Source organism: Lygodium microphyllum, chromosome 26, assembly GCF_053477565.2.
Source record: "Lygodium microphyllum isolate KBCC chromosome 26, Lygodium_microphyllum_v1.1.10, whole genome shotgun sequence".
Classification (NCBI taxonomy): Eukaryota; Viridiplantae; Streptophyta; class Polypodiopsida; order Schizaeales; family Lygodiaceae; genus Lygodium; species Lygodium microphyllum.
Window position 1 is genome coordinate 63,323,857 of NC_141160.1, and position 25,728 is coordinate 63,349,584.

Sequence of the window (25,728 nt, forward strand, 5' to 3'; positions counted from 1 at the left end):
TCTTTAACCATATTGTTTGATATATGTTCATCGTTGCAACGAATCCTTTTTTAGTTCCAATATATATGTTTGGCATCTATTACAGGTTGACAATGGCTAAAACATCTTGTCTATACATACATACCATCATTTTGTTTGAATCAATGTATATGTATAACATTTCCTTTTCTTTATTGTTCTTTAACCATATTGTTTGATATATGTTCATCATTGCAATGAATCCTTTCTTAGTTCCGCTATATATGTTTGGCATCTATTACAGGTTGACAATGGCTAAAACTTCTTGTCTATACATACATCCCATCATTTTATTTGAGTCAATGTATATGTATAACATTTCATTTTCTTTATTGAAATCAATTATTGAAATGTAAATTAAAAAATGGAGTGCATTATGTGAATAACAATAAACTTGTCTATACCTCGCAATCAATTATTGAAATGTAAATTAAAAAAATGGAGTGCATTATGTAAAGAACAATAAACTTGTTTGTACATTCACATAGTGTAAATGATGAATCAATTTTCATGCGTAAGGTGGACGATTGGAATGGATTCTCAAGAGAGCACTCCCATGGAGGAGTATCACCAATTCGTGTCTCAAATGAGCCAAGATGCAATATCCAATAATGACTTCATGTACTTTTCGAGCCAAAGTGTGGGTGTTCCAAACCACATGCCAAGCCACACCGCCATTGGCAATATCCCTGTAAATGTGTTTCCAAACCGCCCTCCTTTGATCAATCCCCGTCCTCCTCAATTCGTACCTTTCCAACGACCAAGACAATTAGGTATAGAGAGACCCACAACAGTACACAATAATGTATTTCTTCGTCCAGTTGTACATAGTCCTCAACATGGTCTCTCACCACCACGACAACAAGAACCAACCAATAAGTTCTTGTGATGCCAACCAAGACTCATGTGAAGAGGTTGACTTGGTTCAGGCTCAAGAACCAATGGTTCCATCTTCCGAGAATGCCACCAAACAACGTCCACGACGAACATCATCGGAGTCTGATGCTCCTAAACCTCCTAAACCAAAGAGGGCGCGGAAAGGAAAGAATCAGAATGACGGTCTTGAGACACAAGATCATACAATAGCCACAAAAAAACCATTTGCGCAATGGAAGGATGCATGGACAGTACAACTCATTCACATCCGAGGATCCATGAGTGTGGAGTTCTCAAAGCCACCGAAGCAAGGAGTGGATATATGGTCCAAGGTTGCCACCCAGCTAGCATCGCTATTTCCAGAGTTTGACAAAGATGGTGAGGCATGCAGAAAACGTTGGGGACGCGTTTATGAGTCATACAGAAAGGATAAGGCCCACAATGCCATATCAGGCAATGATCGCAGAATCATTTGTCAGTGGTATGATATTGTAGATGAATATATATGGAATCGTGCCAATGTTGTTAGCGATGCACATGCCTCATCTGTTGGTGGGTTGTCTTCGTCAGAAGACAACAATACATCAGTCTCCAATGATCAAGGTGACCACACCCAAGAAGACATTGGCTCCAATGAGCCTTCGAAGATCGTGCATGATCAAACAACCAACCAAGGAGCACGCAATAAAAAGGGTAGAAAGATAGAGGAGTCTCTCAGTGACATGGCTAGCACCGCCCGATCGATGTTAGCCAACCAAAAATCAAACCTTGAGGAAAAAAAAACATTTGAAGAGCGCAAGCTCGTTATCATGGATACACTTGCCTCCTCAGTATCTGGTCTATTAGATGTAATCAAAAGTCTTAAAAAGGAATAATGAATTCAACTGTAGATGAATTTGAAACTTTTTAAAAAATAAGTTTTTTATTCTGCCTTCACATCTCTCTTCAAGTGTCTCATAAGGTTTTGTCTAATCTTTTGACAAGTGAATGGACGACGAAAGTCTTTTGATAATGTGTGTCATCGGTGTTGTAGTCGCTGTCATAGCAATGTTTCAACTTTTGTTGAGTGATTTGGATGACGGGGACGATGATAGCATGCTATTGCATACTTTGATGGAGTGCATGGCTCAAGGTTACGTTGCACGTCGAGCCAGGATAGGTCAGCGAAGGCACGATCGACGGTCATGTTGGGCCTATCAAAGACCACAAACTTTTATGAAGCAGGGGCTTATGGGGAGTTATACAAACCGAATGTTTAAAAGCAGGTTACGAGTTAGCAGGAGTACATTTGAATATCTCATCGCGAAATTAGCACCACAAATGCGACGCAAGAATACGAACTATAGAAGGGCAGTACCTGTGGAGAAGCGGGTCTGTGTCGCTCTGCATCGCTTGGCAAGCGGCTCAAGTTTGGGACTAATAGCCGATTTGTACGGAGTCTCAACTTCGTTTACACAACTGGCTGTTTTGGACTTTTGCGATGCACTGGGTGCTTCTGGGTTGCATAGTATGTATGTAAAGTGGCCTTCCCCACAACAAATGCAAAAATATGCTGATGCATTTCAAGCCCTTCGAGGCATACCATATGTTATTGGTGCAGTAGATGGTAGTCATATACCCATAATTGCCCCAAGGGAGAACCACGAAGATTATTTTAATAGGAAGGGCTTCCACTCTATTATTCTACAGATAAGCGTGACACCCAATTGTGTTGTTTGGGACTATGACGTTGGCTGAGCAGGTTCTATACACGATTGGAATGTTTTTCAATGTTCAGACCTAGGAAAACGATGCACAAACAAAGCTCTGGGACAATACTGTCTACTAGGCGATTGTGCTTATCCTGCACGCTTTTGGATGCTTCCTCCTTTCAAGGGTAGTAAGAATGGACTATCTCCGGAACGTTATTATTGGAATTATATACAATCAAGTACTCGTATGCCAGTTGAAAGGGCATTTGGCATCCTTAAACCGCAATTTCGTATATTGTTAAAGAGATATGACATGCTTTTATAAAATGTCCCAAAGATGGTGGCAACATGCATTGTTCTACATAATATATGCAGTGCATGGAGATGGTTTTGATGATGCATGGATACATGAAGCGACAACAGAACTTGATAGAGAAAGTAATGCGGCTCATCAAGACATGGACCAGCAAAATAGTTTGAGGAATGGATTAGCAGAGGTTGCTATGCTAACTAACACAGGTACCACACAAGCAATACAAAGAGCTCAAGCAGCGGAGCCAACACAAGAGGCAATCCATCTTGGGGAGGCATCTCAAAGAGATAACATTGCTCGAGCCATGTATCAAGAGAGGGAGAGCGCAAATGTAAGAACAATATTTGGTGATTCTGACTCTGCGAAAGAGATGGACGACAAAGACAATGGTGAGTAAACACAATCACATCCAAGTAAGTAATTTTCAGCCCAAATTATTAAGCACAATCACATCCAAGTAAGTAATTTTCAGCCATCCTTGCATGATTTTTTTAAGTTTTATGTCATCCTTGCATCTGCAACGCAGGTGGAAAGGTGGAAAGAGAGGTGGTGTGCTAAAAAAATTTCCCTCTTTCCACCTTTCCGCAGAGAGCTCGGTAGAGCCATGCCTCAACAACATGGCGAAAGGGTTCAACTCCCCTACTCTCTTGGAAGCGAGTGAGCTTCCAAAAGCATGAATAGTAGTCACCATAGAAACAAATATATTGGCGCAGAAAGCAACGACGCAATAAGGTCATAATCTTGGAGTTCTTTGGTAGGAAAAACCTCATATTCATGTTTTTAGTTTTTTTTGTGATTTTTTTTAAAGGTTTATTAGTCGGTTTAAAGTGTTTAATCAAGTATTCTAAAAATAATTATTATGAGAATGATGATCAACATCCGTAGCGTCCCTTCATTCACATACAATTCAGGAAGTGTCTGCTGGTAGGTGGTGGCCGGTGTGTAAACTATTGTGGACGGAAGATGGACGAACACTTATTGATAACGAAAAGTGTCCACTGCCCAGTGTGTAAGCAGGTGGCGGACAAGTGACCGCCCAAGTCAAATTTTCCTGTGCCCACAAACTGGGCACAGATTGGGCGGGCAATGGCGGTGTGTGACCACCCTCAACTAGGCACATAGCACCCAGTGTACCAGTCCTAGATACCATTGCTGCAGAACGCTAATGACCACGACGCTAGACCTATTTGTATGCAGTCTACTTTGGTAAAGCAGTGCAGCATTTACCATGTTATAAACTTACAGCAGTCGTGACTAGCACCTCGAGAAGAGCTTCACATGTACTTCCAGACAAGTCTCAAATCTCTTCAATTGAATAGAAGACCACACGGATTGGTTGCTCTGACGCATTCTACCAGCGCTGCAAGCTGAGAGGCTTGCATAGGAAGCCGTGTGAAAAGTGTCAAGCTTGAAATGGTACTACAAGCTGCAGACTTTCTGAGATTGATGAGAGCCATCCTCTATGACATTAAGCATGTGTAATAATATGAGCCCATTATGTGGCTTTAATCATGTCCAAAAATGTTACAGTATTGACATACCAAGCTGCCTCGAACCGATAGCTTGTAAAGAACCTCAGAGTTTGCTTTTGTATAATCCATTCTATATTTTACAGACTGTAAAATCAAGCCTCAAAATCGATGGGCAGAACCATCCATCCGGTTGTGAGCAAAAAGGACAGTCAGGCGTTCTATTCACATGCCAAAAGGCCCCTCCTGCCGAAGCAATCGCACCCAGGAAAGAAAAAACCCCTCCTAGACACCATCCTTGGAAAGGTGAGTGCAAGAACATACGCATGTAGTTAGTCTGAGAGCCACGGAAGGTCTTCAGCCTCCGAGTCTTCGACCTTGCTGCTGAGTCCGTTAACATTTCCTTGCTGGAGAAGTGTTATATCCTCTTCTTGATCAAGCTCAGTGTCCTGGTCTCCATCATCTTCATCTTCAGGTGCAGTAGCCATGTCGTCGTGTTGCCCTTCATCTAGCCCATCCTTGGCAAACTTCTTTTTCTCTTCATGCTGCAATTCTAACATTTGATCTTCAGTTCTTGGAGATTGACAGATGCAAGCTGAAGGATTTTCAAAGAACTGTCCTCTTCCTGATGTCAACTCATATGGTTCTCCCATGTAACCTTTCTGCACTTTCCTCAGCTTTGAGGCAAATGCATCCCACGTCATATTTGGCTTTGCCAGAAAAAGGGTCCCCAATCTCCTCGAATTCGGCCGAATAGTGCGCTTATGACCGAAAAATCGCCTGCAGAAATCAATCACACGTTTGGAAATCATGTGAACTGCATCCAGTCTCCAAGATTCTCATTTCAATAAGAAAACACACCACATCTTGAATGACCTTCACCTTCGAATGAAACCCTCTTCCCCTCTATACAAGGCTTTTATGTGACTCCAACACTTTCATCTCCTATTACAAAGAGTTTTGATTAACCATGCTTAATAAACACACTTGTCTGTCTTCAATATCGTTCCTCTTTTTACTCATTCCTTTTCTGAAAATATAGCTAGTGTCACTAGTTGATCAAATACTTTGGCTGGATCATTAAACTTTCGAAAGGTACGATGAACGAGCAAAAGGGACTACCTGCGTCCTGCAAGAATGCGTGCCATATTGCCGTTGTTGTTTGTGACAAACACATCGCTTTCGTCACAGACGAGGTAGTCTATTGCTGCCAGGCGTGAAGAGTAGTCAGCGAAGGGTTGCAGCTCTTCTTTACTTGCCAAAGAGTCTTTGGTGTAGAAGTTTGGAAACAGCTTTTTCAAGGGGGCCAAAGTACTCTCTCCACCGTAGACTACTCCTGATGCGACATAGAGATGAGAATCAGCACCGAATCCCAAGGCACGTAGCATTAGCCCAACCTCCTCCGGCGTAAGGGGACACTTCCCATTGCGTCGCTCCTTGTCTGGGTTTCGTTGCTGGAAATTCAAACATGATTTACTCAGACGCATAACGTCTTCAATGACAGAACCACTGCAAAGCATGCCCCGTTCCCTAGTCAGTTACCCATTCGTTTTCAGTGACTTGCTTACATGTAATGTCTTCCATCTCTTACGAATCAAGCCCAGTTCTCTTACTTCCTTGTCACCACCCCCATAGTAACATCCTGAGAAAGCTAGCATGTCAGGCTCAAACCTGCATACAAAGATGAGTAAGAGAAAGAGACTTTTTGAGCAAAACTATTGGTGATACAACACAGGTAGGCATTAGCCAGCTACAACAATCAAGAGCTCCCGGTCACTGTTAAATGGACTGAAAAATACCTCAAGTGGAGTGCAATGTACCGGCCACTTCTCTGCCTCAACCTTTCCACCAATTTATCGCCCATTGCTTTGATTGATGCAGTAAAACGCAATGCATTATAATTGGCCCTGCAGCGAAGCTTCTGTAAATCGTCGTCCAATCTGTTTGAAAGCCTATAGTCGAACTTTGTCAATCGGATGGCCTGTAAATAGTCGGGGTTCATAAATAAGTGTTCTTCTATGAAGGCGATGCTTATGTCGGATCTGTAAAAGTGCAAATAAATGCATACAAAGAGACAAGGTAGCAATGCCAGCTATTCATCATAAATAGGAATATGGCACAACAGAAAATACCACCATTACATGAGAGGCACTTTTGCAAATGCAATGCTGTTGTATAAGCAGATGAACTTCAGAAAGCTGTAGACAACTACACAGTTATGCCACAAGCATAAGCACAAAGAAGAGGCAAAATGCTACATTCCACCATTTACAATGAAGAGTCAAAAAGTACGACATTTTCCTCACACTTCAAACACCAACCTTTTTCTTGTGTAACACAGGCAAAACTTTATCCAGAAAATATTGGGGGGCACATTTCCTTGGCACACGGGTTGAGTAAACTCTGTCCTCTGAAATATCTAAATTTGCAGGTAACTCTCTTAGGATGGGTACATCTGGTTTAAGCGTCGCAATAAACCAGTCCACATCAAATATGTCACTGAAATTGCTGCATGGCAAGAACAAATATATTGGCAATACATTCAACCAAGGAAAAGCTGACAAAGTAATACTTCTACCCCCCCAAAAAAAAAACCACCAACATGTAATAATCAATGACCTAATAACGAGCTGAAGATCTGTTCAAGTTAGTGCTGCACTTTTTTCAAGTCAATCTTCTAATCACAATTACATGCTAGCAGGGTAAAGTCACAAACAAGCCCCTCTTTTAGAGACAGCACATCAACACTATAATACCTGCCAATATATCGCTCTCTCTACCTCCCCACATCGCCTCTCCACCTCCCCAACATCGATATTTTCTCTCCTCAACTCATACCTTGCAAGAAACCAGTGATTCTAGGGTTTGGTGGACATTGACATGCAAAATGACCAAGGTTCAGGGGACATCCTTGTGTAAAATGACCAAGGTTCAGGGGACATTGACATCCTAGCCTACTTTGTGTATGGAAATACTTCAATGGAGTCATCCTTGTGTAACTAACCCCTGCCCAAGAAAAACGATTCTCCCAACAATGGGAAAAAGGAGCTAGGATTTGGATCTGTTTTCTTCCATTTCTGTCGGCTTTATAGCTAAACTGCTATATTTTTGTCCGGTTTATCTCAAGAAGACTAGGAAAAGCTTTGACCTGGATTTCAGAATTCTGGCCTTGAAAATTACACTAAAGGACGGTGTCTGTAAATTCTTAAGAACTACATTCTCACAACTACGTCATCTATGGACTTGACTCTTATCCAACATATTATAACTTTAGATATTTTGTGTTGCATTATTATTTTGATACCTTCCTAATCTCATTTCATGATACACAGCTAAAGTTGGTTGCTTTTCATTGTTAAAATTTTGTTGTCTTTGGGTATTGTTTTACAAGAGGCCAAATGCTATGAGGTCTTAATCTGAGTTTTGCCATAAATGTGAGTTTGTGCATTCTCGATCGTAGATGGTTGCTTGATATGCAAATTCTGAATTGGAATTCTGAGATACATATTCTAGAGAGTATAAGAATACAGTCATGATTTGGCAAGTATTTACAGGATTGGGTTACACCAATGTAATAGCTTGTTCAACTTTTTTGAAGTCTAATGCCTAATGCTACATTCACAATACTCATGACAGCTGCTGATATATATAAACTGATTTGCATACTAAGGTTAAACTCAACCTGCTATCTTTCCAAAATGACTTGTGATCCAAGCGAGGCACCACTAAGGTCGCATTCAGTATCCATGCAACTACCACAGCATCGATGATCTGTCAAGGTTTGAAAAACCCAGAGTCTTTGAGGCTGGCAAAAATTAAACTCCAGAATAGAGCATCGAAGTCACACAGCAAAGAGTAAGAAAAACAAGACTGAATCGTGTCAGCTTACTCCGGTTCTTTGCTGATTAAGGCCGCCACTTGTTTGAATCAAAAGATACCCATTGGTTTCACTGTTGAGTACATGTCCTGCATCCCATAACAAGGAAAAGTAAAATTTCTCTGTAAATTAACTAATTTCTATAGGCATACTAGTAAACCAAAAGGTCGACGTGTTTCCTTTTCCCTCTGGTTGTTCATGATTCCAAACAAGTTCGAATGTGTAACGCATAGAAGCAGTTTTGCAATACTGTGGCTTGTGGAGCAGCAAGCTCAAGGGGCTTATTGTAGATCTGCATGCCCTTGAAAGTATGGGGGAATTGAAAGAAAACAAAACAGCACACTTACACACTCTTACCCAAGAGGGAGTATGGCCAATGGAGCAACTTGCGATGGATGAAATCAAAAGTCTGGAGAAAACTCCAAAGATTTCTTTCTTTACTTATACTTTGTCAAGATCCAGGAAGTACTAAAGTGGCCAAGCACAACATTAAGAGAAGGCCAAGCAAAAAACCATGAAGCAATTGATAAAGGTCCATATGCCCTGTACAAGACGCCTTGCTTTCACACTACCTCCGAGAGTTGCTGCCTATTGCAGAACTGCTGCACACCTCATTAGATCAGTCCTCATCAGGTGCAACCCTAAACTTTTGGGACAGAGCAGGCTACACTGCTGTACAGCAGCTGATCTCCAACACTCTCCTTTAGTCTCTTCACATTATTGAGCTAAAAAACGCATTGTAAACTGATTAGCTCTTTAAAACAGCCCCAAAACATCCAAAAGTTTCATTAAAGGACTGCCTTCCTAGAGAGTGTGTCCCATAAGCCAAACCCTAACTTGGGAGGATCCACTCATCTACAAATAGACAAGCTGCCCACCACTCAGACCTATCCTTGTCTTGCAAGTTTTTCAGAGACCAACTCTCTTCCACCAGCTGTCCAGCCCTTGGCAACTGCTGCCACATTCCCTCCAGCCCTTGATACCCTATTTCCAGCTGTCGCCTTGCTGCCAAGAGGTCACACATGGCTGTGTTTGCCTGCCTGCCTTCACCAGCTGCTGCCCCACTTCCTTCATCAGCCCGTGTTTACAGGATCTGCAGGCCACCCTGCATCAGATCAGCCTTCTCTAGCCATCACACAACTCTTGCTTGCTGCCAGTGATCAGCAGCCTCTGTCTCCGGGTAGTTGCACTGCTGCATTTACCAGATTCAACCCCAAAGACCATTGCGTTTTGGTTTTCCAGCTTGTTGCCTTCCACTTTCAGCATCATCTCATCTTTGATTGGGGGTTTACAGACCTTGAAATCCATCTCCAGCACACATCACTCTCTCACTACCCCCACTCCTTTGCCTTTGAGCATCTTGTACACTCTTTCCTTGATTTACAGCATTCATTTACTCACTTCAGAGTTATCTTTCTTCTTTGTTTGTGCTTGTGTTTTTTCCTTTTGTGTTTTATGTTTTGTGTTTTTGTCTAAGTTATTGTGTTTTAGTCATGTTCATATATTTTGAATTTTTCTCCACACAAACCTAGCATCACTTCAGAGCCAGTGCTCTTCTAAAGGCTTGGTTTGTGCGAGATACACAAACAACACATAACCAATCCACAATGATTAAGGCTCCCCCTTCTTAGGATCCTGTAGTATCTTCTGGGGCTCCTTCATCACTAGAGACCATTAGTAGATATTATGAACTCAACGAGGAGAAGGATGCTTCACCTTCTTCTTCTTGGCTGGATACAAGTTTCATGACAAATGAGTTTAAAGAGTACATGTGTATCATGTATGGCCACTATCGCTCTACATCTCTTGAAAACCTTGCAAATACATCCAAATCAATTGGTGAGGCCAGTCACTTCTCCAATCAAGGAGGACATAAGACATCTGGGATGACTAGCAATCCATCTTCTTCATCACAACCACGCCCTATGTTGGGTTTGTATAACCCTTTTGAGTCACATAACTCAAAGCCCTCCCTTGTTTACGCTTTTGGTATGCAAGAACCAAATCACGACTGGCCCTATGCAAACCCTTGATTGACTCACCTCATAGTAACACGGAATGGTCATTCTCTAGCTTACTATTCGTCCCCATACCGTCTTAGTCTCATCCCATCCATGTCGCCATCCCCATCTAGAGGGACTGAGGGGAATACCCCTTGGGAGTGAGGGGATTATCCCCCCTCGCTCACCCGGCCTCATGGTGATAAGGAATGGCAATTCAACTCCTTGTCCCCATTCCCATCCCTATCTCCAAACCCCATCCCATGTTACTATGGCTCACGTTGACCATATTGAGCTCTCCATCCACAAATGTCAAGTTAATACAAGGGTTGCTTCATGAGCTTCACTGTCAATATAGCTCTTTTTCCTAACATCCGATCATTGGAGTCATCTTCTTCCATTCTAGGGTCACCTCCTGCCCCTACCCCCTTCCTCCCTGCCCTCTCAAACTTAAGACCACTTCCCCACCTTCTTGTGAATTTCATTGGCATAGATCTACTCATGGACACATGCGATGGTAGTTCCTTAGGATACTCTAGGCTAGTGCACCACACAAAGACCAACATCAAACTCCTTCTCGGCCGAAGGGGGGTGTTGAGCTTAAAAGTTAAAAATGCCATGTACAGTGATTAGCTCTTTAAAACAGCCCCAAAAACATGATCATTACAAAAATTAAATGACTGCTTTCCTAGAGTGTTTGTGTCCCATAAGTCAAACCCTGACTTGGAAGGATCGACTCATCTATAAATAGACATGCTACTCACCACTCAAACATATCTTGTCTTATAGATCTTCAATCATCAACTTGTTGGGTGTAACAGCCCTTGCGCTACTCCCGTGTATATATTTATTTACACATGTGAACACACCCTTGGTTGTAAGTGTACCATACCCTAAGTATAAATACATTCTTTTATTATTTGTCTACCACACTAGTACACACCCATCCCTTTACTCTTCACTCTCTCACTGCACTGAACAGTTGCACACGCCTCGATTGATGTGCACATTTCCTAGTGCTTCCTCTCACACTCTTCAAACTAGTATTAAAGCATCCATAAACATGTCTGCGTTCTTGAGGACCGGGACATGCAATCATTGTCAATCAGTGGTCAATCCGAAGAGCAAGCGTGTCAACCATGACCAGCAGGCATAGAGCGACAAGAAATACAACAAGTTTCTACAGGTGTCAACTGTCGGGAGCAACCGACAACATACTCCTACTCACTAATGAGGTTACCATTATCATCAAATGATGGCTCCCTAGGTGGCAATTGTGTAGGCAAGGGGGGATGTCATCATGAGGGACAGGATGTGAGTTACCAAATCCCCACCTTACATATGTTTGCAAGCCACTCGAACCACCTCTCCTCGATGTTGGAGGGCGTCAAATGACCATGCCCCTACTACCACCTACTCGAACTCCTCACCTACAAGCGCACTAACTACGAGTATCACAAGTATCTACTACTATAAGCTCTCTATAGAGCTCTGCAAAAATCTCCTCCTCATCATCCACCTCCTAATGTACACTTGGAAGAGTGTCACCCGTCAACTTGAATGTATCAACATTTACCTAAACAATGCACATAAGATTCTAAATACTAAAGTTTAAATTATAAAGTATAAACTTCAAAGTTCAAAGTTTAAAATAATAAATTCTATAGTTAAGTGTTTAAACTTCACTTGCTTCAAACTACCCATGCTCATCATAGCCCTCATCATGAATAAGTTAGTGTGGCAATAGACTAGCCGCTCTAAGTATCATATGCTAAGCCAATTGCGAATCTTCGTATGAATGAAAGAATAGGCACTCCAATTTCTCTCACATGCACCTGAAGAGCAATCCTAGGCAAGGACCCTCATGGATAAGGACTGAAGAATCTCCAATGTGTATCCAAAGTTTTGCCACCAAAATAAAGGCTTCACAAGTAACTCTCTTCTCCAACAAGTGGGAGAAGCAAAAACCACATGCCCTCTCAGATCTGCATAGCATTTTAGCTCCTCCAGCACTACATTGTGGTCATCCACAGGGACCACACGAGCCAAATAAGCAAGTTCGTCCAAACAAAGCTCTCCACAGAGCTCTCTATCATCAATGACCACCGGCGACTTGTAGGTTGGATGTACCAATGTGGCAAAACCATGGATGGGCTTATGCATCCATGCCCATCTCCTCTCTGCTATCTTTAAAACATGTGCGCGTTGTGTCTCTATGATCGTTGTACAAGCACGTGCCTCCACCAATGCCGCTCTAAAGAAGTGAACGAGAAGGCTCATGGTGGACTGCTCGCAATCACTCATACGTAGCACCCTATAAAAGGGAGTCATGACAATGACAACAGCATGAACTTTCTGCCAAAACTACTCATTAAGAGACAAGCGCTACATGGCTTTAGCCTCCTCTGTCTCATGCTCATCTCACTCATTCCATAGAGTAGACATCACTATCTGACGCAAGACGGACCGCACATCATAAAGACACTCAGACAATAACCACATTTAAGCAAAGCGAGTTGAAAAAGGCTTCTTTAACTCCAGCATGCTATACTTACGATACATCAGAAGCACCTTTATCTTTACCATGAAGAAGGTGACAACAGATGTAGCTTTGCAAACCACCCTCTTTACCCACTTGAGCTTCCCAATGTTCTCCATGAGCAAGTCTAAACAATGACTTGCACATGGAGTTTACACAATCTTGGAAAACTAAGCCTCAAGAAAATGGCCTATGCGCCAACAATTTAATGCATTGTCGGTAACAACTTGCACCACATTTGAGGAGTCATCTCAACCACAATTTACAAATTACAAATAAGTATACTGACAATACTTGGAGGATAGAGAGAGAAAGAGAGAGTTGAGCCTTTCAAGTTTCAACTTTCAAGATTCAAAAATGAAGAGAGATGGGAATTAGAGCCCGTGGGAAAGAGAGAATCAAGATAGATATTAGAGAGATATTAGAATAGAGAGATAGATAGTTATGCATAAATTAATTATCATAATGAAAGAAAGTGAAACAAATTTAAAACGCAATGTATACCTCAATGATAGCTTGCCAAATGTGGCGGTAGATAAATGCGCCCTTCGTTTTCCTCACCCTCTTACTGATATCTACGGCCCATAGAAAGCAAGTGCCAAGTGGACATGAGAGGAGTATGTTAATGATGCCTCGTTTCTTACGATCACTCCATCCGTTGGTGAGAATGGAGCAACCATATTTTATCCATGCGGCCCAAATAGGATCAAGGGCTCTATCAATCCTCTCCTTCTCTTCATCAATCTTTTTCATCATCATGTTGTTGTATGTGACACTAGTCCATCCTTCACATGGATCCACATTGGCAATGGCTTTTACCATCTCCTTCCATTGCTCTTGCTTTAGGACATTAAATGCAAAATTGCACTCAATCACCATGCATGCAATTTCAATGTCCGCAAGTCATTGTCTTTCTCTAAGAAAGGCAACCAATCTATACACATGACCTGAAGCTTGAGAGAGAGAGAGAATTTTCTCTCCAATGCCGCATGAGCCTCCACTCTGTCTTTTACTGTAGTCAAATGCAGATGTGGAGTCCCCACCACCAATGGTAGAGGCCTTCCCCCGCATCGATTGTTGAAGATGAGCCCACATTCGATGCTTCCTCATTAGTAGGCATAGGAGTTGGTACTGATAAGACACTTCCTCCTCCTCTTGTGAATCCCCCTCTCATCCTGGCAAGAATCTCCACGATGTTTTGAGGAATCTCCTTGCATGGAGCAACTTGCCCCCCCGCCCTCCCCTCCCCCCCGGTCTTGGAAAGATGTTGGAGAAGCCAAGTTGTACCACTTGTATAGCACTTCCCGCAATACTTGCATGTCCAATGGTGGGAGTTGGACTTCTTTGTGTCCCTCTCCACATGGATTGCATGCAAATTGAAGGCATCATGCGTCTCACAAGTCATGGTGCCAATGACGGATGGAGAGGCCCGAGGGAGAGAGAGATGCGTGAGTCTCGACTCTTGAAAATTGAAAGTTGAAAGAGAGGGAGAGACCAAAGGGTTGGGGTAAAGTTGAAATAGCAAGAATAAGAGAGGGGATGGGAGATGAAAATGACAAATGACAAATCAATTCAAGACCCAAGAGAGGAAGATAAGAATGGCAAATGCTTACTGAATTGGTGTGGAAGTATAAAGAAGAGGAGCACCTTTTGTAGATGAGACTCGAGAGAAGGAAAAAACAGTCAAAAAGGGTTGCTAGCTAGATGGAATCCAAGTAGGGCTTGGCGGGGGGGGGGGGGGGGGGGGGGGCGGGGGGGCGCATAGCAAGAAAAGGAGGTGAGATGAGATATCCAAGGCTTCCCATCCCCCACAAAGTGCCATGCAGGCAAAACACGCCAGTTTAAAGTGCAGACGGAACACGGCAAAGGTAGTGGCAAATGTAGACATGTTTTTTTGTACGGATCCATATGAATACGTTGTCAAGCATTTTCACGAAAATTGAAAACCCCCTAGAAAAACTTTAGGTAGATCAATTTGTTTGTAGTCAAGATATTGTGTGGTTGTTTAATTTGTTATTTTGTAGCTGATTTTTTGTATTCGTCTAGCTTTGGAATTGTTTTTGTTATTTTGTTTGGATTTTTTGAGTGTGGAAACTTGATAGCCTTGGTCAAGATTGGAGTTTGTTTGGACAGGTTAAAGCTAGAGTTTGCTAGTAACTGCTGAAAATCTTGGAGCAAGTATGTTTTTTGTCGTCACTTTTACACATCACGAGGATTGTGGATTCACGAGCTCTTCATATTGCACGTTGCACTCGGGGATTGTCTCTTGATTTTATCAATTACTTCCATGTCATGGGTTGGATTGGTGTACATTTTGTACCATCCTTGAGCACTAGCACAACATAAGGCCCACTCCAACTATATGCAGTAAATCTTGAAAGCATATGCACTTGAGAAGGCACCCTTTATTGTGCACTCATTGTTTCTTGCACACACAAGTGTTAGGATATTCATCACTCAAATAGGAACCTTTGGGTGAGTAGGAAAGGTAGTTGGGTGAGTTTAAGGGTCGTGATGAAAGATGCCGCCAGTTGTGAGATAGATTGGTTTTATGTAGTCAACATCCTGAGGACCATTATTTTTCTTGAGTAAATGTGAGATTATGGGTAGGTGGAGCGGAGTACAATATTTCATTGCTCGATAATGAGAGGTGAGGTTAAGGATCTAAAATGATCAAGGAAATATGTTTCCATTTTGCATGACGTACGGGCACATGTAGATAGGCTAGACACTATTTTTTCAAGTGCATCCATTTTTTCTGCGTGGAGCATCGCTTGTTTGATTGCATTGTATGGACTCAAATTTGCATTTCTTTTCAATGTTATGAATGACTAGGCACAAAATATATTTTCAACAACATATTTCTACTAGGTCACATTGTATGAAACTAAAATCGAGAGAACGAAAGGAGATTATCATCAAAAGAGAAATTGCAAGTGCTATGAAAGAAACAAAAAATTGGAGGATATATTAATGATAAGTTTGGAGTAAAGCAAGACATTTGAAAACATCAAAGTGCTTGGGCACTATAAGATTGAGCTCATTGTGGACTCAAAACGTATTAGTTGCAAGAGGTCATTTTACCAGACTTGCTTTCAAGGAACATGAAGACAAAAGTATTTCTGCTCAAAGGGGTTCAGCAACAACTCAAGACTAGTAATCTCCTTGATCAGGAGCAGATGATAAAGAACATCGCTATCTTCAATGTCTTTCCAGCTATATACCTTTCCGATACAGGTCATGCAATAGCAACATAGAGCAAAGAATTGAGATGCTTATGGTTACTACTCAAGGTGGGCCACGCTTGTTTTTTTTTTACAAAGGAGGTTGTAGCCCTGAAGGGCTGTGCTAGGCCCATTTGTTTGCATTAGCTGTAAACAGTGGAGCGCAAGTGATACATTTGTTCAAGTGATGTTATCTGCATCAAGCTCGAACTTTTATGGATATGTTAGAAGCCACGGTTTCAGTTTATTGCTATAGAGGCCTCTGGTGCATACCATCCCCTGCTATTTGAAGGTCTACATCTACTGTGTCATCATAGCACCCATAGTTGTCAGGTACGATAGCCATTTCATTACAGAATAAGATGAATACATGGGATGACCATTACAGAATAATATGAAAACAAACTAACAAAATGTCAAAATCGAGAATGAATCATAATACATCATAAATAACTCATAAATCAGACTAAGATCGTATAATATTCAACTCTCAAGACAAGAATAGATACTAGATTGACAAAGTCCAATAACTAAACAAAATCACAAAAAAATCAATCTCTCGTCGAAAATCTTAAGCCTCACGAGTCATTACACATCATCATCATCATGTTTAACAATGCCCAAGAGTTTTTGTCAAAAAAACCATGTTTTGAGTTCCAATTCACAAAAAAAAAAAAACGCCCACGTTTTTTTCTCTCAGAAACGTTTCATACTTTAAGAAACGTTTCATAAGTTTCAAATTCAAAGAAACGCGTTTCTTGACTACTATGTATTCAGCTCCAACTAATGGTTACACACCTCAAGATCCATCTCCAATGGAGGCCAATCTCCAACTACTTCCATTGCACTGCCTTTGAGCATTCTATACAATCTTACATTCACTTCAAAGTTCTCTCTCTTCTTTGTTTATGTGTTGTGTTTTTGTGTTTATAACAATCTTGTCTAAGTTCTTGTGTTTTAGATGTGTTTGTATATTTTGTGATTTTTCATTGCAAACCCTAGCATCACTTTGCACCACTCACAAGGGAAGATAACCATAGCCTCTGTAATCTTGGTAGGTTCTTGGGAAAGCCGTCATGCACCCACTCATCAAATACCTAGCTTCTTTAGGGTGGGACTTCTCAGGGAACAAAAGAGGGGCTTTCTCATCGCCTCTATAGTCTCGGTTGGCCATTGGCCAGAGGCTTGGTATGCCATTCACAAGCCAACGTGTACCCTTTGTCCAATGCCTTGGCTGCTTGGGTATGAAACCTCTTGAATGAGCTATTATTTGCATCTCTCTTGGCTCTAAGTTTTGGGCTAGTGGGATTAATTAACTTTACTCTTGTTTTTCTCATAATTAAAACATCCCAAAGCTCAAATATTAAATGCCCCAAAAGTGTCTAGACTCTAAAACCCGACATTAAATGCTTCAAAATTAATGTGTTCAAAAGTGTGTGAGAGCCATCTCAGAGTGCTCAAGCACATTGATACAATTGATTGGCTCATGTGTCTACAAATAGGGATCTGTTCAACTACTCTACACATCCTTGCCTCCATCAACTTCACCTTACCTTGCAGAGGGACTTTTGCACATCCTTGCATCCATCTACTGCACCCTACTCTTGTAATGCATCATCAACTGCACCCTACTCTTGCAATGGAACTTCTACAAAGGTTCTAACTTTGGTGGTATGCTACTTCGGGATTGTGTGGAGGCCGTCTCCATCGACTGAGCCCACTCCTTGTTTGGACATATACTTTTTTTAGACGGTTCATTGACTCGTTGAGTTATTCTCTCACTCGTATCGCCTATCCTAGTAGGACTTCCCCTTGAAGGGAGCGCACATTCAAGCATGGCTAAGGCAAAACCTAGATAAATCCGAAACTTGGGATTGGTGTTTTGGTCACTCGTCGGTCTCCTTTCCTCACTGTGTGTTGCAATTTATACCCCACTCATTTGTTCCACTGTGCGTTCTGTCCCTAGCATTGTTCGTGTTTTCTTTACTAATGATGATCCTGCCATGTTGAAATTTCCGAGGAGACCGAGGATTCACTCTCAATGATGCTCAAGTCGATGTTGCTGATTAACACGAAGGTAGCTACACGAATTTCTATTTCATCCGTGGGTGTAAGTATATATAATTTATAAAATGATTAATCACAAGTGCAATATAGCTGTAGCGTCAAAATTTCCATTAACGGAATCGACTAAACTGGTATTTTCTTTGACGGAATCAACCAAAGTGGTATTTCTTTGTGCAATGGTATTATTGTGCATTTTCTCACGCGCTATAAAAGTACTTTTAACATTCTCTAAGGGACTTTTATATGTGGATAAAGACCCTAAGCATTTCGTAAGTTTCTAGCTTCCGCATAAGCCTTCTAAAAGAACCCTTGTACTCGATTTTGTGTGTCAAAAGTTCTCTTCTCTATCATTACCAACTCAAAACTGTTTTGTTGTCCCCTAACTAGCCATAGCTTAAAGAGCCAGTGAGCTACCTTCCCATGGAAGTATCAAGAGCCAGTGAGCTACCTTCCCATGGAAGTATCATTTATTTTACAGAGCAAAAGCACATCTCCAATGTGTTACAACCCAAAAACACACTGTACATAGATAAGCCACAATGAGGTCAACCCAAGGTTAGAGAGGTTTCTCACAATGAGTTGCATGAAAGTTTCAAAACACACAGCATGAAGTTTGGAAACACCTTCCCGTGCTATTAACGGTAACTAGAATGACCAATGCAATTAGTGATGTGTATGTCATAGCAGTGAGAGAGGGACGCTAAATTAAGTCTATGACTTTCTATTGTATGTCATATAGCATGAAGTTTGGAAACCCCTTCCCATGCTGTTAACAATAACTAGGATTATCAATGCAATCAATGCTTAGTGATGTGTATGCTTTGTGAGAGAGGGATGCTAAATTAAGTCTATGACATCCTATTGTATGCAATGACAATGAAATCATCATGCTTATTTCATAACTTTTGCTATTTAATAAAATTTTCACAATAGGAATAGAATTCCCTATTTTCATGGAATTCCTGCCCCAACTCACCATGCGAAAGGGGATATTTTCAAGAAATATTGTAATTTTGGCCTCCGGAACTCATTGTAAAAAACCCTCTTATAACATCCACTACTTTAAAGAGCATTTTGAAGCTCTAATGGCAATCCCAAGAATTGATTGGCCTACGATTGGTAAGGAATGTCTTCACGTGCCATGGTTGAAGCCAATTCATAGTTGCTACTAGCCCTTTCTTAGCACCTTGGTTTTTTTCTTCAAAGTGTTGCAAGGGATGCAAGGGGAAGAAATCCCAAGTTCCACCATAGTAACCTCATGCAACACGATGATAGTGGAGTTACCCTTGCCCCACTCTCAATGATTTATGAAGTTTCACAAGGTTTCTCAATGGTTTTGTTTTAACAACTCTCTCAATGGTTAATTAAGATACACAAGCTTTCTCAATCGTTTATGCCCCCATAAGTATGTGTTTCATTTTAATAACTATGGAAAACAACATTCTAGCTTTATGACTTTGCTTCATAGCCTTGAGCACAAAAACTTGTCATTTGTTTTGATTCCTTGCATGTGAAGCATCCTTTTTAAGAGTCTCAACTATGATATGAATCACCGATGGTTGCATATATTAAACTAGCAAGAGTTGAAGCTTGCTTCATTAGATGCTTTCACTCGTAGGTTGGCCATCTAATGAAGGGTTGAATTAATTCTGTATGGTACCTGTTCACGCACAAGTTCAAGAGAATGTGAAGACTACAAGAGTCCACAAAACACCTCTATCTTTACTCCATGATGTGTCTCTTTTTTTCCATAAAAGGTAATCATATTAGTTCAAATGTACAATAACAATTACAAATAGCCTATATAACTGACAAGAAATGAAAAAAACCATATAAGAGGAACATCTACTAGCTGAAAGATGTCAATCAACCAATGAAAGAGACCTCTCATACAAGCAACATATCTATGTAGTCCAAAAGTAATATAAACAATGAAGACGTTTCGGCTTGTCCATACATGCCAACAACCCCAATAGCGTAGAAAGTGGAAAACAATGTTCATATACATAGCTACACAAAATCTGGCAGTTTGGGGTTTCCAAAGGCCCAATCCTTATGAAGCATGGAGGGCCCAACCACAATAGCTCTCAATCACACACACACACACGCGCACGCACGCACTACTCTCTCTCTCTCTCTCTCTCTCTCTCTCTCTCTCTCTCTCTCTCTCAAATAGGGAGCATTTGAGGGAGAAAATTGTTGACTAGTAGTTCCTCAACAAGATCCAAGTACATGGGAACTAAGGGTCTCATGGGAACTAGCAAACATCAAGGCGTGAATTAAGAGACTTCGACAACTAGGTGGTTTATGTGCTCAGCACTTCAACAAGCAAGTTCCTTGGGGGTAATCTCCATAGTGGGGAGTTGCTTGGTGCCACGGATAGCAGTGCCATATTAAGTAAGGCTAACTAAGCTTTCTTGAAGTTTAGCTTTAGCAAGCCTTCGAAGCATGGTAACTATGAAATGCATTTCACCAAGGTTGAAATGGAAAACAAGTTTCACTACTAAAACGTTTCAATATGCAACATTTCACATAACCAATCCACTCTAAGAAAAACGAACGATTTCTATTACAAATTTATCAAACATCTTGTATTTTAAATATGATATTTTGTTGTTTCACGTGGTATTTCACTTAGAATGCTCCAAGGGTGAAATGTTTCAAGTTAAGATGCAATGTTTCAAGAGCGAAACATTTTAAGGGTGAAATGTTTCATAGTTACCTTGCCCTAGAGTGCTAGAAAAATGAAATGTAAAAAGGTGTCATGTGAGCCTGACTTCACAAGTAAAACAATCAAAAAGTAGTATTCAAGGGAAACTTTAGTGTAAAATGCATTGTAAAAGTTTCAAAAGAGCCTTCAAAAAACTAAAAATGTTTAAAACCTTGAACTTTACAAAATTTTAGTTAGAAAAATGGCAAATACATGTCCCTTCAAATTTTTAAGTTAAAAGATTTTATAACTACTAGAGTGTTTTGCCAAATTTCAACAAGCACGAGAGATTTTGCACATGGTTTTACTCCACCGTTCTATTGAGAATCTTGAGACTACGGGTTACACACAGGCTCAGACAACCAAATGAGCAAACAAAATACAGGAGCATTAAAGCCGATGTGTCAACTTTTCGTTTTATCCGTAAAATGCGCATGACGCAAATGCGTGGATGGCAGATATCCCCCGCCCAAGGGGCAAAGGCACACCCAAGTGGGAAAGATACAATCACCTTCATTAATAAAAATAAAATACACCCGATAAGGTTTGATCTGCCAATCGATAAAGAGAGTCACCAAGCTCCAACCACTAGGTGAAGCTCACTTTTTTGAAGATTTCAACCTCGCCCTATAGGTAAACAAAATCATGGATTGTTGTGAGGGTGGGCAGGGGTCTTCACCGGTGTGTAATCAGCCTTAATGTGTGAAAAGAACTCAAAACTTAAGAAGTTTTAAGAGAGGCTTAGAGGGGCTTCGCACCTGGAAGAGTTTGCTGTGTACCACAAATTTTGCAACAGAGCTTCCATGGCCATACAGTACCCCAAAGAGCAATAGTTTGCAAATTCTTGGCATCATTTGCCAAGCGAACAGAAAAGTTTTGGAGAATTTAATGCAGGAGGCATCGTTCTGCTTCTCCATGTGAAGAGGCTCTTACAAGCTCAGTTTGCTAGTTGCCACTACTCTAAAAACAGCCATCCATCTCCCAAGTACAGCCAATAGAGCAAGTGTTCGCAAAACCCTACCTGCTTTTTGTTTGGCGACTGCAAAAGATTTGCAGCATTTAATGGATAGAGTAAAGTTTCTTTTCGTCCGTGCGAAGCCCATCTAGCGTGTCACTACTATAACTACAAAGTTTCCAGAGTGGGTTAAATCGCTTTGCGGTAAACGCCGAAGAACTTGCTACAACATTGGCTGGTGTGTACACCTTTAAACGGCAAAATAAAACTCGCTCGCGAGTCGCAATACACTTTCTTCGCGAAAAGTTCAAAAGAGAGTGCGCAATAACGCAGAAGTCAGAATGGAATTATGGTAGCGCAGCAGCGCTGTAGAGGCATTTCAATTTTCACTGTTTATTCAAAATGATGTCTACTGAAGTCTCTAGAGTCTAAAGCGAATGGAAACGGCACACGCAATAAATATGCTTTCTTCGAATTTAAAAAAGCTGACTCGTCGAATTCTTCCCGAAATCGGTCCCCCCCCAAAAAAAAAAAACAGGCGGACCTTGGATTGCTCTGCGCTGCGTCGTCTGCTTTTACTGAGGAATCCGTTTGGAGATTGAACTTAGGATTCTCTGAAATGACTTTGATGAAAGCTGAAGATAAATAACTTACTTGAGAAGGAGTCCGAGGGAGAGCAGCAGCCGTAATAGAATTTAGCGAGCTTAGAAGCCCATATGCTCTCGGGTGAGAAAGCTTCCGCCAGTGCCTAGCAAGAGACACCATATTCAACCTGGCATCCTCAACAAGCTAAACCACGTCCGCCACAACTTCTATGCTGAGAGAAGAGAACAGACTTACCCATTTGTGATTAGACTGGATCCTTGGAGCGTTTCCTTTTCGGAGCTGCACACAGTGCAAACATCCAAGAATAAGACACGTTCATTTTGATTCCACTAGAATGTTGCATATTTTGCAAACTGTAACCAAAAGCTACGACATAGACAAAGACACAAACTTGTCCTTTTTTCTTTCGTTTTACCTGTGTGATGGGGCGAACAATGGAAGAAGATGACGATCCGTCCAGCTGGTCGAGAAGAGGGCCTGATGCGAGAGAGATGAGCGCAAGAAGCACAAGCATGGAAGCGCAAACCATTGAGGTCTTCCAAGGAGGCGCTACGGCTACCACATTCATCCGAATGTGGAAGCTTTTTCCACCACTGCCATTGCGCAACAAAGGTGCTACAGCTCCCATGGTTGCACGTTGTGCCTCAGGCTTTCGTTGCCAGCTCCACGCGGACAGCACTTGCGACCTTTCTTCTTCTTCTTCTTCTTGTTAATCCTCCATTCTTTCAAGTCCATGGCCTGTGTTATGGCTCGAGGTGTATGCCTGACTCCCCTCCACTTTGGTACCACCGAAGGCAACAAATCAAACTGAGCAAGTAATGCAAAGGCAGCAAAGAATGATCAGCACAACCTCTCCCCCTCCCCGAAGGCAGCAAATCTGAGCGAGTGATACAAAGAAAGCGAAGGAGCACAACCTCTTTCTCTTTCTCTCTCTCTCTCCTTTTTCACTACAGCCTTCGGGTTTCTTTCCTTTCTTTCTCTGTCTCACAGCATAGCTTTTAGCGAAAGTTTCCCGCAATTTGCAAAAATAAAACAACGAGGCTGCAGAGGGACAGACGGGCACTCTTCTCAATGATCAGGCTTGTGACTAGCTTGGCGCTTTCTCCGAGGATTTTGCAGCAAAGAGGAGCACGGCTTTCTCTTTCTTGTCTTCCTTATAAGTTCTGCTGCAGTCTGCGCATATAAAGATACATATTGATATATCAGCAAACACCACATCAGAAAAGACTCACGGGTCAAGAATCTGAGGCAGTCTCAAGACCGAGAGAGAGAGAGAGAGAGAGAGAGAGAGAGAGAGAGTGTGTGTGTGTGTGTGTGTGTGTGTGTGAGATACAAAGAGAACAATTGTCAGTTAAAAATGCACGAGACTACTGAGACAACTAGTTTTCAGTTTATACTAATTACACACAACACGAGAAGAGACAGCAGGCGCACTCTCAACAGGCTCCGTTTCCGTTACAGTCTACAGACTACAGTCATGCACTCAAAAAACACACACACACACACTCTCTCTCTCTCTCTCTCTCTCTCTCTCTCTCTCTCTCTCTCTCCTGCGCGCTCATTCGAAACTTGAAAGCATCGATCATACCTACTCACACGATTGCAGCTTGCTTCTTCTTTCAAATTCTCAATCTTCTCCGGAGCAACAGCTTCAAGTAACAAAACGAACAATGCACATCTATCTAGATTCTATTCCGTCTTAAAAACAACCCCCGCCCCCTCACACACACACACACACACACACACACACTCTCTCTCTCTCTCTCTCTCTCTCTCTCTTCCCCGGGAGTCATTCGAGAGCTTCGATCATACCTACTCACGCGATTGCAGCTTGCTTCCTCAGATTATCTTTTCCCAATCTTTCTACGGAGCAACGGCTTCAAGTGACACAAACAGACAACGCTTCTGTATCTAGATTCCATCCTGTCTGAAAGCTTGACCAACTCAATAATTAAATATAGGCATTCAAAAACAGTAAATCCTCGTCGTCGCATGTTTGTCGGATGTTCTCCCATTATCCAAGAAACAGGAATTCCAATGACACAAACATGTTGCGAGTCTAGGCCGCCGACACAAACATTATACGTATTGCGAGTCTAGGCTAGCTGAAGGCTATCACACCATGTAAGAGCTCTCTCTCCCTTCTCTGTGGCTCACAAGCCTACCTTCTGCTTCAGGTATGCCCGTGTTGCTAAATCGGTTTCTTGGATCAAGGCACTGTTCAGCAGGAACAGTGTTCTGTCTCCTGCAACAATCAACATATCACCGCCATCGCATGTCTTGTTCTACTTTGCAGTGGTATTTCTTTAGCCTGTCGTGAGAGGTAGAATGACTGCAGGGAGAGTGACAGAAGTGGTGAAGGGACAACTTGAACAGACGTAGCGTGGCCGAAAAGCTGCACTTTTATCCTGCCTTTCTCCCTGTCAAAATTCTTCCCATCATAAATTTTCGAAAGACGTTATCAGATTTTTGGCAGCTCTAAGGCTTTGAGCGTAAAAATGTACACCCATGAGTCATACATACATTTGTATTGCACAATCCAGATTCCACATAACTCACGACATTCCTTCAGATTTCAATAGTAATCTGTCCTGACTCCTCTCCTGGAAATCCAACATTAGAAAAGGCTCTCTTCAATCTTGTCAATCTTGTATATTGAGCGAGGGTTCAAGGCGGATGCCACATGGCGGCTCTCGCCCCACCCCCGCAAGTCGCGCTCTGCGTACCGTGAGTAGCCACCCCTCGGCCGCATGCCGAGCCGCCCAGCCACACGGCCAGCCCGCCCGCGATCAACGCCCGTGTGGCAGCCTGCGACACATCTCTCTCTCCCCCTCTCTCCCCAATGCCCACACGCGTACACACACATATATACAAATGTTATTATATAAAACATAATAATTATACAATTTAATATGACAAATATATAATTATATACAACAATATATATAGTGTAATTATTTATATATTTAACTATGTAATATAACATAATTAAATATAATTATATAATTATAAATAGTGTGATAATATATATATAATTATATAGCTTCAATTATATTTATATGTACATTCATGTATGTGTGTTTATATACATGTAATTACATATATATACATAATTATATAATGCTACATATAATACGATTATGTAATACATATTAGACCTAGCCATTCACCCTTAACTCTCTCTTTTTTTTTTTTCGTAAAAGGTAATTATATTAATTACGAAAAAAATACAAGATTACTGGATTACAAGATACATGATGACACAAAGCCATCATGTGAAGAGGTTTTCTCTTTCTCTCTCTCTCTCTTTTTTCTGATTACAAGATACACGAGGGCCCTAGGCCAACGTGTGGGGAAGCCCCGTAGTAATGCACTGAAAAAGT

At 41.6% G+C, this 25,728-nt stretch overlaps 1 protein-coding gene across 3 annotated transcripts; it reads right to left on the reverse strand.

Annotated features, from left to right (window-relative positions):
- Window positions 1–4,157: 4,157 nt before the first annotated feature.
- LOC148013337 (O-fucosyltransferase 6-like) lies at window positions 4,158–24,668 on the reverse strand. 3 transcript variants are annotated; one of them, XM_087667635.1, is made up of 12 exons: window positions 24,511–24,668; window positions 23,260–23,518; window positions 22,761–23,152; window positions 22,580–22,624; window positions 22,394–22,487; window positions 8,257–8,333; window positions 8,050–8,138; window positions 6,689–6,875; window positions 6,167–6,348; window positions 5,936–6,038; window positions 5,490–5,821; window positions 4,158–5,147 (listed from the first exon to the last, which is right to left on the reverse strand). In XM_087667635.1, exons 3-12 carry the CDS (start codon window positions 22,971–22,973, stop codon window positions 4,700–4,702), a joined length of 1,770 nt encoding a protein of 589 aa, XP_087523761.1. In that variant the 5' UTR covers window positions 22,974–23,152; window positions 23,260–23,518; window positions 24,511–24,668; the 3' UTR covers window positions 4,158–4,699. The 3 variants fall into 3 exon arrangements, with proteins under 3 accessions (XP_087523761.1, XP_087523759.1, XP_087523760.1); XM_087667633.1 differs by having other exon boundaries at window positions 22,761–23,518; XM_087667634.1 differs by lacking the exon at window positions 24,511–24,668 and adding an exon at window positions 24,158–24,418 and having other exon boundaries at window positions 22,761–23,518.
- Between the last annotated feature and the right edge of the window lie 1,060 nt (window positions 24,669–25,728).

Bases quoted from the DNA above. Each gene is read 5' to 3' on its own strand.
- LOC148013337 (XM_087667635.1), bottom strand. From the start codon at position 22,973: ATGGGAGCTGTAGCACCTTTGTTGCGCAATGGCAGTGGTGGAAAAAGC. The intron at 22,488-22,579 runs GTAAGTCTGTTC...GTCTCTTGCTAG, and splicing joins TCCAGTCTAATCACAAATGG to GCACTGGCGGAAGCTTTCTC. The intron at 5,822-5,935 runs GTAAGCAAGTCA...TTGAATTTCCAG, and splicing joins AGAGATGGAAGACATTACAT to CAACGAAACCCAGACAAGGA.